Source organism: Nicotiana tomentosiformis, chromosome 6 (assembly GCF_000390325.3).
Source record: "Nicotiana tomentosiformis chromosome 6, ASM39032v3, whole genome shotgun sequence".
NCBI lineage: Eukaryota > Viridiplantae > Streptophyta > Magnoliopsida > Solanales > Solanaceae > Nicotiana > Nicotiana tomentosiformis.
Window position 1 is genome coordinate 30,480,943 of NC_090817.1, and position 12,173 is coordinate 30,493,115.

The following is a 12,173-nucleotide window of genomic DNA, read 5'->3' on the forward strand; positions in this document are numbered from 1 at the left end:
TGTACACTCAAAATATAGGCCGATAAGGCCATACAAGTATCCATAAATATGACATCTGCCTACAAGCCTCTAAGAGTACAAAAGCATCATAAAGGTCGGGACAGAGTCCCGCCATACCAATTAATATATGTCCAAATCATACTGACAAATAGACAATTCCGGAGCAAGTGGAGTGCACCAATACCTTCCGCTGAGCTGATAGCCTACTAAGAGGACTCTCAACCTGTCTATCGGGACCTGGGGGCATGAAATGCAGCGTCCCCAGGCAAAGAAACGTCAGTACAAATAAAGTACCGAGTATATAAGACATGAAAGCAATATATAAAAGACATGAAAGAAACATGGAGTAAAGAACTCAACCTGTAAGTATGAATACCTATATGAATCATGAAACATTTATAATGTCATGCATATGCATATAAATATCACATCATGCATAGGTATGTGCGTACATAATATCATTAAGCCTCTGAGAGCATCCCATCATATCATCTCGGCCACTGTGGGCGAAATCATCAATGTAGACTAGCTGATCAGGTGGTGGTGCGTATATAACGCCATAACCTTTCCCCATACCCCATATACATATACTATATGCGTATATAACGTCATTTGATCATGGGTCAATATACATATATAAATGAATGCAATGCATAATGAAGTAAGTCAATAAGATCTCCCGGAATATCATGAGATCAATATGCCTTCGGTTAATAACATGAAATAAACTTTATCAACTTACGTATTTTCTGACACCCATGAACAGACGATATAACAATAGGACACATGGGGAATCAAAAACATAGGCACCCTTAGTACTTCTATGAATAGAGTCATTTGTGAAAGTTGTGTGTTTGCTCGTTTCGTTGTATCATATGGGTCATGCCAAAAGGAAAGAAGGGATAGCCTTAACATACCTTAACTCCATTGAGACCTTAATACCTTCCAAGCAATTCCTCAAACTACTCAACTCAATCTACCAAAGCATAAAGAGATTCAAAATCAGTGTTGAGTAAAGGCTAAGTCCGCAACTTAAATTAGTAGCTCGCTTATGTAAATTTGGGCAGCATCTCCCTTATAATAAGAGCTTCCTCAAATACCATATATCAACAAAAATGACCAGATCAATCCATAAACACATAATTATCAATAACAAGACACCATAATACAACAACAAGTCACAACTACTTCACGACGAGCGGCAAGTTCTGATTGAAGCATGTATACCCCATAGCACCCCTTATAGACTTCTTAATATAACTTAATAGTATCATTAACATAATAATGAAGTCATTAATAAATGATTCCAGCCTTATACCATATATTTATAACAAAGAAAATAATCTACAACTCCAACTATCCTCAATTAGCAACTTTACTCACTAGTTCATCTAGCCCATCCATTTAACTTAATCAACATCAAGATAACCTTAAGCACATGAAAGAATATAATATAATTACCTCATACAGTGTATTTAAGTCAAAATACATGTTATAATTAGCTTACAACAGCCCAACACGCCTCAATCACTTCATTCCCAAAACAACAACTATAGTAGTATCAAACACCCCGAAAATATTACAAAGAACGATTAATCCACCAGTTCGCCATTATGTGGTGTTTCTCCACATAATTTCTCCTCCAAAACCCCATTAAAAAATAGAAAAATAGATAGCCCAAAAATAACACGAAACAACCCACAAAAAAGTCTACTACAAGTCGAATAACTCGAACTCACGGCTTTTGATTACCGTCCCGTGAGCTCTAACTATTAGGAAACGAATTTATAAACCTTCATTGATATTAAAAATATTAAATACAGAAAGTAGGAATTTTATTAACTATTAAATACCTTCCAAAACACAAACTACAAAGAAAAAGAGAGGCGATATAGCGATACTTACGTCGTAGGGATCGTTCTAATGTTATCGCTTCTTGATTTCGTATCCGAAATGTTAATCTTCTTTGAAACTCTTGTAGAAAGTTTACGGGTAAGTTTATGGGTCTTATTTGGTCGTGGTCTCTGGAAAAAGGAAGAAAGAGATGACGTAAGGGATATAAATATCCATTTTCTTAAAAAGTCAAAAGGTGCTACTTGGCACCCTAGCATTGGCCCTTCTTCCAACGCTTATATCTTTTTATCCGTATGTCATATGAACAAACGGCTAAAAGAGTTGGAAACTACATTCCAAGAACTTTAATGTGGTATATAATATGTCCCAAAAATACCTCATATAGCATACAAAAGGTATTGCTCAAAAAGCTTTAGTGACCCACCTACTTGTCACATATGCAGTCTACACAGTCTCGCAAAACGGCAAATATCTCTCTGCTACGATGATGTATCGATGAACGGTTTAATGCATTAGAAACTAGAATCTTATATCTTCAATTTTATATGTGGATCATCTTGTAATTAAAAGTATATTAGGAGAAAAGCTCTGCTACATTTGACCTAATATTCAGCACATTATGAATGTAACTTGTGATGACCTTTGCCAACTTTTGTTCCAAAACTCGCTTGACTTCAAAATGTCACACACGACTATCATATGACTAAAATAACTCATAATATAACCTCCTTATCATGTTAAGAACCCTAGTATCACCCCAAAAGTACATGTTATAACATTCCCAACTTGTCGACATTCGACGAAACTTATTTTCTTCAATTTGCTTAGCTCATAAGCCTTTCAACCCTCTTGGTAGTTGTTATCCATGATCTTAAAGATTTGTAACCTCCAAGGTAACATTATTAACTTACTTTATGTACTTTAAAAGACGATCTCATTTCTGAGCTTACGTTAATTGACTTATGATGTACTCTCACATACGAAAATATGGGGTGTAACATCATTCCCCCCTTTGGAACATTACTCCTCGAATGTTGACTGATGCGCCTATCAGTCTCATAACCTATAGATTTTATGAATACATTAATACTGTCCTTGACATCTAGGCAATTGTTCTGTGAATAAATTCAAAGGCCAGGGCATTCCCCCCTTTAGGCCTCTTCCTCACACCATGACTTGTAGTCGGAATCCTTTCAATCTCGTAATTGTTGCTACCTTCTATCATGTAGCATGTACGACACTGACCTTGTAAATGCCTATGCGACTCTTCTCTCTTTTTTCCTCCATACTATACCATAACTCTTACTCCGGTTTATTGTTACTGAGGTCTGCTACCTAACTCAAGGTTACTCTCTCGCTACTTATCGTATATGTATAAATCTAAGCCCTTTATTGCTTCCTAATTACCATTCATCTTAATAATGACAGTCTAATCTGATCTCATACTTTGGAACCTCTACCCCTCTATTGTTGAATCACCTAAATATTGATCTATAATCTACCACTGATAACTTGAAACCTCTTACGTAATACCTTGTCACTAGGGCTCACGTCTCATCGGGGAACATTTGAAGTGATTTTCCTGATCCACCTAGGGACAATACTATACTTCAATAACCATATTTCATAGCATCCCAACGTGTTTTATCATGTGGTTTCTAATCAAGTGTAATTCATGAAATCTTTTTTTCTCAAAATCATTACTCAATCAAAGGACTAAACGTCATCCTCTTATTTATCGCAATTACACCCTTATTCTAGTACCAGGGAAGCATTCCATCTCTTCTAAATGCTCCTAGTCTTAGATTCCTCCGAGTTAATTCAATCTATACTGAGCTTTTTATAACTTGCGGAAACCATCAGCTCTCTTATTTTGATGGGCTTAATCCCGAGGCCTTACATATTCTTGCCACCTTCTCACTCACCTTTTCTTATCCTTACTCCCATCTACCTAAAATCTTGTCACTCTACCATACTTTATCTTGCGACCTACACGTATTTATTTATACTACTCGCAACATTTCTTTAACTTGCTAGCACCATAGATTTCCTTTCGTGCCTTCTCATTTGCCTTTAAACATAAGCAATTACTTTTCCTGGTCGTTCTGCCACTTGTTGTATGAATACATGGCTTATCTCATTGCCCACGAATACTAGAATTTCCTGTAACTATATGATCTCAAATATTACCTTTTGATTTTTTTCTTCTTCCCGTTCATTAGCCACGATAGGTGCCACTTTCTTATGAAGTACATATAATGTTGTAGTGAGACTGTCGTTACAAGACCATTTCTTCTTTATGTCACTATGCTTAAGTTGAAGCCTTCTTCTTTATTTCTTCAGTTAGTCTTTCTTTGTAGCACTTAAGGGAGACCCTTTGACTCCTGTAAAGCTGCGAGCTTATTACATCGTATACCTGAATGAATTTTTGATGTTCTTACTCGCCTATAATTATCCTTAGTTACTTACCTCTGTGCCCCTGTGCTTGTAGGGTTGCTTCTGAACTAAAAATTTTGACTGTCTTCTCAATGGCGCCGTCTTTTATTTTCGTAACACTTATATGGTACCTTTAACTACCCCAATTCTTATTTGAATATTTCTCAAGGATTACGAAGTCATCATATTTGCGAGACTGAATTCCCTATGTTGGGTTTCACTATGTTTATCTTGCACAATCTGTTGAATTGTCTGTATCTTCTTGTCTAGCTATAACTAGACTCTTCGTGAATCAACTACTAACTACTCGTTGGTCTATTCTCATATCCATATTTTGCGTAATCTCCCTTGGGATATGTCCTTTGTTTGAACTTACCTCTCGCATTGGCTCCTTATGTATCAAGTGTTTATTCACACTTATTCTTCAATAACATCCCGGTAGGGAACCCTTACTTCCTCTCCCCGGTGTCGTTCTTGCATAATGTTCTGGAGTCGTAACATATCTGTGGGATCTGAATAAATGCAATCTCATTCCTTTTGCCTCATCATCTTTGGCATCTGTTCACATCTTCACTGACATCTTACTCATCTTGCGGTAACCCTTCTGTACCAAGGATAACTGAATTTTATTTTTTTATGCATGAGGGTAACACCTAGTGTAACTGGCTCACTTAGTCCCTAAGCTTAACTCTGCTCACAGTGCTTGCTTTAGGGAAGCGTCTTCTTGAATGACCCTTAAAGGTTATTCTGCTGTTGTCTATTCTATTATCGCCAGAACGCGATCTCTGAAATTCTCACGATGTCGACTATTATCAAATCCTTTGGTCCCGAATTCATGTCTAATTTATCTTATTCACTAGCCCATACTAATTTCTATTAATCCTGGGGTCTAACTTTTCCTTCTGGTAATCACGTACGAGTCACCAACTCATTTCTCAAAATGGGGACATGACTTTATGGCTTAAACTCTTTTATTGTCTCAAGGCATGTCACCTCTTGTCTTTTCCTTCACTTGACTATAGAATCTATAATCCTATCATATTTTGATTTACCGTTATCATCCATTTATCACATCTTACTCATAATACTTCATTGACTTTCTTCCTATTCTCCCTCTAATATTTATGTTTATCACTTTATTCTGAAAACTTCAACAAATCATTCTTTCACTTATAGCTCCCCTTGCTTCATCTCACTGGCTCTTCGAGATGCCTAACATTCTCTCTCCTTTTTTTTCTAGAGACGGGAGTCATACTAAGGTAAATATTTATCCCTTCTAGGATTCCACTGCCTATATTCTGAAATTTCTGAACATTCTAGTATTCATATCTGACTGTACTACTCTAGAGTGCATTATCTGGGTGTCTCACAAGGAGAACTATCACCACCTTTGCAATATCCTTCAGAAATGTGAGCTAATGATAACAATCCATCCACAATTTTGGGTTACTCTAACCTCATCTGGATCCTGATATCCCATCCTTCTCTTAAATTATATATGTTAGCTCCCATAGGGCATAATTGGGATAGGTGTGGTCAATTGTATATATCTTTGTTACTGTTGAAAGTAACTCAGAATGCTTATATTTCTCTGCCTGAATTGTAAATACTGATAATCTTCACTAACTGGGTACCTCGTATCCTTCTTCACCTTGCTTCTTTTACTTGTTGAAACTTGTATCTACCTTCTGATTCTCTCGTTTATTTTACCATAGGGGTGGATAGATATTCATGCCATAGGGTTCCTTATCAAGAAACTTACACATCTTAGTACATGTATGATCTGCTGAAGACCTTACATTTACTCATCATAAGCATGATGCAAAATCGAGTTCCTCTTATTCAACTCTTCCATAGCCATATTCAATCTCTTACCAACTGTCTTTCTGGATGTAAATATCGTTGTATTACAAATAACATAGAATTTAGGAGTTTGAATTCTTACAATTCAGCTCTACCATATGATCTAGAGTAACAAGAAAGAGTGGCAGTCCTAAATGCCTTGTAGCCTCCTGCTTATAAGTGTGGTGCACAACACACCCATAAACAAGACTCTACTAGACATGGCTTGTAGACTCCCTAGGACAGAACTGCTCTAATACCACTTTTTTCACGACCCAAACCGATGGGCCGCGACGGGCACCCAGTGCCTTACCTCACCGAGCACCAACGTAACATATCTTTCTTATCATACCATCATGGATAAATGGGCCAGAAGTGACGTCATGAGATAACCAAAATAAAACATAAGGAAATACTAGACATAGGACGACCCAATAAGATATAGAAACTTATACATGTGACATACGGGACTATAAGGCCGATATGATCATTTGTACACTAAAAACATAGGCCGACAAGGCCATACAAGTATCCATAAACATGACATTTATCTACAAGCCTCTAATAGTACATAAACATCATAAAGGTCAGGACAAGGTCCTACCATACCAATTAATACATGTCTAAATCATACTGATAAATAGGCACCTCCGGAGCAAGTGGAGTGCACCAACACCTTCCGCTGAGCTGATAGCCTACTAGGAGGACTCTCAGCCTGTCTATCGGGACCTGCGGGCATGAAACGCAATGTCCCCAGGCAAAGGGATGTCAGTACAAATAAAGTACCGAGTATGTAAGGCATGAAAGCAGTATATAAAAGACATGAAAGAAACATGGAGTAAAGAACTCAACCTATAAGTATGAATAGCTCTATGAATCATGAATCATTTATAATGTCATGCATATGCGTATAAATGTCACATCATGCATAGGTATGTGCGTACATAATATCATTAAGCCTCTGAGGGCATCCCATCATATCATCTCGGCCATTGTGGGTGAAATCATCAATGTAGACTAGCTGATCAGATGGTAGTGCATATATAACGCCATAACCTTTCCCCATACCCCATATACATATACTATACACGTATATAACTTCATTTGGTCATGGGTCAATATACATGTATAAATGAATGCAATGCATAATAAAGTAAGTCAATAAGATCTCTCGGAATGTCATGAGATCAATATGCCTTCGGTTAATATCATGAAATAAACTTTATCAACTTACGTATTTTCTGAGACCCATGAACAAACGATATAACAATAGGACATATGGGGAATCAAGAACATAGGCAGCCCTAGTACTTCTAAGAATAGAGTCATTTGTGAAAGTTGTGTGTTTGCTCATTTCGTTATATCATATGCAACATGCCAAAAGGAAAGAAGGAATAGCCTTAACATACCTTAACACCATTGAGTCCTTAATACTTTCCAAGCAATTCTTCAAACAACTCAACTTAATCTACCAAAGCATAAAGAGATTCAAAATCAGTCTTGAGTAAAGGCTAAGTCCGCAACTTAAACTAGAAGCTCGCTTATGTAAATTTGGGCAGTATCTTCCCTGTAACAAGAGCCTCCTCCAATACCATATACCAAATACAATGACCAGATCAATTCAACAACACATAATTATCAATAACAAGACACCATATAACAACAACAAGTCACAACTACTTCACGACGAGTGGCAAGCTCCGATTGAAACTTGTATATCCCATATCACCCCTTATAGACTTCTTAATTTAATTTAGCAGTATCATTAACATGATAATTAAGTCATTCATCAATGATTCCAGCCTTATACCATATATTTATAACAAAGGAAACAATCCATAACTCCAACTATCCTCAATTAACAACTTTATTCACTAGTTCATGTCTAGCCCATGCATTTAACTTAATCAACATCAAGATAATCTTAAGAACATGCAAGAACACAATATAATTACCTCCTACAGTGAATTCAAGTCGAAATCCATGTTATAATTAGCTTACAACAGCCTAACACACCCCCAATCACTTCATTCCCAAAACAATAACTATAGTAGTGTCAAACACCCCGAAAATATTACAAAGAATGACTAATCCACCATTTCGCCATTATGTGGTGTTTCTCCACACCATTTTTCCTCCAAAACTCCATTAAATAGTAGCAAAATAGATAGCCCAAGAACAACATGAAACAACCCACATAACAGTCCACTACAAGTCGAATAACTCGAACTCACGGCTTCCGATTACCATCCCATGAGTTCTAACTATTAGGAAATGAATTTATAAACCTTCCTTGATATTTAAAATCTTAAATATAGAAAGTAGGCATTTTATTAACTATTAAATATGATGGTAGGCTATAATTGTGTATTTTAGTCGCTTATCGTACTCTAATTTAATGCACGTTTATTGTGTTTGAGCTTTAATCGCTACTGTTTTGTACTAATTGCGTGTTTTATGCCTTGTAGGAGTGATTCTAAGCTATGTAGATGTTTTGGAATGAATTCGAGCTATTTGGAGCTTTGAAGTCTGAGTAAAAGCCCAAGGGATTAAGCTGGGATCGTGTTCGGGGGTCGAGGATCAATTCTGGACGTCAAAATTCAATGAATAAGCAACTGCTGAAGAAATGCATTAGTGCGAGGCACTGTGCGACGCATTAGTGCAAAGTTTTGTCAGAAATATCCAAATTTCAGAGACTGGGTTTTTTGTGGTCTGGCAGGAAAATATATTAGTGCGACGCACAATACGACGCACTGGGCGACGCATGAAAAGCATTAAGTTTGCAAGTTTTCCTATTTCGGCTAGGAAAGGGAGATTTCGTCTTGGCCTAACCCTACTTGGTATAAATACATGTAAAATCATTATTTTCTTAACTTTTGACATACCTTAGACCTAAGGAGACTCTTTTGGGAAGAGAGAAGACGTTGGGAACATTCTTTGGAGGAGAAAATCATCGAGTTCTTCATTCCTTCAACTTTTCTTTGTAATTTGTTTATGCAAAATACTTGGAAAGTTGTTACTACAAACATGAGTGGCTAAGTACTCTAGTTTCTAGGGTTGTGGTTGACATGATTATTAACGTTTATTAAGTACATCTTTGTTGATTTGGATTATCATCTTGTGGTTGTTTCTTTAATTCTAAGTTTTAACTTGTGAATTGTTGTAGCAATCAATTCACCATACTATCTATGCTATTCTTGGGAAAGCCGTGTTTAGATTAGAGTAGAATTAAAGAGAGCTTGTTTCTGAACCCATGGCTCGGGGAAAGATTTCGCGGTTAGGATAGGAATATATCTAACGGTCTTGCTTAGTTAAATACCGTATTATATTCGTTCATGATAGACTCAATACCATAGGAATATAGGATTGATATATTATGGACATGCGAGTAGTATTGTCAGAACATGCTATTCATATAAACAATCTGGTTAATTAGCAACCATAGATAATCTGGATTTAACAAGTATGATTATTGAACTTAATAGGATTGATAAACAGACCACAACCCTGGAATTTTTATCTCCTCTTAATTAAAATCTTATCATACACATTTGCACTCTTGATAAATTAGTTGTTACTTGTTTAATTTCCGCAATAGTAGATTAATAGAAAAATATCACTCTTGATTATCTTGGACAATTAATAGATTTTAGTTTTCTTAGTTAACGATTGATCTATGTCTTCGTGGGTTCGACATCCAACTTTTGAGTCACTTTATTACTTGACGGCCACGTATAATTGCGTGTACTTGGGGAACCAACAAGTTTTTGGCGTTGTTGTCGGGGACTTAGTTGTTGATTGTTTATTTAAGTTCAGTTTTTATTCGTTATTTGTTCAAGTTTTAATTTTTAGTTTGGTTTATTTGTGATAACGCAGGCTCTTTTCTTGAATGCGGAGGAGTAAAAGCACAAACAATCTCCTTCCTCTTGATCCTGAAATCAAACGAACACTTCACAGAGTGAGTAGGGAAGTCAAAGCTAGAACTAGAATTAAAAGAGAGTTAGACATCGTAGTTCAACCATAGCCTATAGAGATGGAAGTTAATGAAGAGCATCCGGTGATAGAAGTTGCAAGGCCCAATCTGGCTAACATGACTCAGGCAATTGTGAAGCCTGATTTCATGGGTCACTTTAAACACAAACAGTACATGGTACAGCTGATTCAATCCACAGGGCAATATGTGGGTCTATCTCATGAAGACCCACAGAGGCACATTCAGAACATCCTGGAAATTACAGACACTTACAATTATCCGAATGTTTCCAAGGACTATGTCAGGCTGACACTGTTTCCCTTTTCACTGCTGGGGGAAGCTAAGGAATGGTTGTAAAAAGAGCCCGCGAACTCAATCCATAATTGGGATGATCTAGCAAGGAAATTCTTAATCAAGTTTTTTCCCACTAACAAGACAAAGCCGCTAAGGAGCCAGATTCTTGGGTTTCAACAACGAGATGGCGAGACTCTTCGACAAGCTTGGGAAAGATACAAGAAGCTACTCAGAGACTGCCCACATCATTGTCAGACTGATGAGGTGTTGGGTCACACTTTCATTGATGGGTTAGACGAGGCATCAAAGATGAATCTTGACTCAGCATGTGGGGATAGTTGCATGGCAAGACCCTATAGTGATATCTTGATCCTGCTAAACAATTTCACTGCTAATGATAATAATTAGCAAGGAGATGGGGAACCACGGAGATCACTTAAACAAAAGGCAGTAGGTGTGATCGAGCTTGATGATTTCTTAGCCATGAGGGAAGATATAGCGAGATTAGCAAATCAGATGAATAAAATGGCAATGCACCAAGCACAACAGATGCAACATGTGCAACATATATCTACTTGCTGCGAGTTATGTAGTGAAGGTCACACAAGTGACATATGCCCCGTGAATCCTGAATTCATCTACTATGTGGGGCAATAAGCTAGAGGGCCGATGAATCAAAATGCTTAATATGGTAACACACAATCCGAACTGGAGGAATCACCCTAACTTCTCTTGGGATGGAAATTAGAATATCAGGACTCAAGCTAATTATAATCAGCCACCTAAACCCCCACAACAAGCATAAGAGAGTTTGACTGACATGATGAAAAAGCTCTTGCTAGACAATCAAAAAGTTATGGCTGAGAATCAACAATTGCGCACATAGTTCAGAAATCTAGAGAGGCAGTTTGGGAAAATGACTAACAATCAGAATATTAGACCTGCTGGAACTCTCCCAATTGATACAGAGAAAAATCCTCAAGTCGATGCGGTGACTTGAGAAATGGGAGAGAGTTGGTAGAAGTGCCTAAGAAGAAAAAGGAGCAGTCTGGGCTCAAAGAAGAAAGAGTGCCAAAACCTGTAGAGGTAGATGAGAGAAACAAAACAAAGTCTGAGCAAATATCAGAGAGGGTGCCACCCTCTTTTCCTCAAAGATTGAGAAAGAAGAATGATGACCACATATTTCACAAATTTCTAGATATGCTGAAGCAGATACAATTGAACATCCCTTTGGTGGACATGCTCCGTGAGTTCCCAAAATATGCAAAATATATTAAGGATATAGTGGCAAATAAAAGGAGGTTAACTGAGTTTGAGTCCGTCGCACTTACTGAGGAGTACACTTACAGGATTCAACATAAGCTTCCACAAAAGCTTAAGGATCCGGGTAGTTTTACCATCCCTGTGAGGATTGGTGAAATTGATGTGGGTAGATCCTTGTGTGATTTGGATGCAAGTATCAATCTGATGCCGTTGTCAGTGTTCAAATAATTGGGCATAAGAGCTCCGAGACCCACCATGGTGATGCTACAGTTAGCTGATAGATCTTATGTTTATCCTGGGGGGGTAATTGAGGACGTCTTTCTGCAAATTGGGAAGTTTATTTTCCCTGCAGATTTTATCATCCTAGACTACGAGGCTGATAAGTTAATTCCTATCATCTTGGGACGACCACTCTTGGCCACTGGAGATGCAATTATCAAAGTCCGAGAAGGTAAGATGATACTGAGGGTGGACAATGAAGAAGCAGTCTTCAATGTATATCAAGCCATTT

At 37.4% G+C, this 12,173-nt stretch overlaps 1 protein-coding gene across 1 annotated transcript; it reads left to right on the top strand.

The window, feature by feature from the left end:
• Nucleotides 1-10,165: 10,165 nt before the first annotated feature.
• LOC104097288 (uncharacterized) lies at nt 10,166-11,890 on the top strand. The gene is made up of 4 exons (XM_070178396.1): nt 10,166-10,405; nt 10,541-10,744; nt 10,808-11,049; nt 11,368-11,890. The coding sequence occupies exons 1-4, from the start codon at nt 10,166-10,168 to the stop codon at nt 11,888-11,890; spliced, it is 1,209 nt and encodes a 402-aa protein (XP_070034497.1).
• The last annotated feature ends 283 nt before the right edge of the window (nt 11,891-12,173 follow it).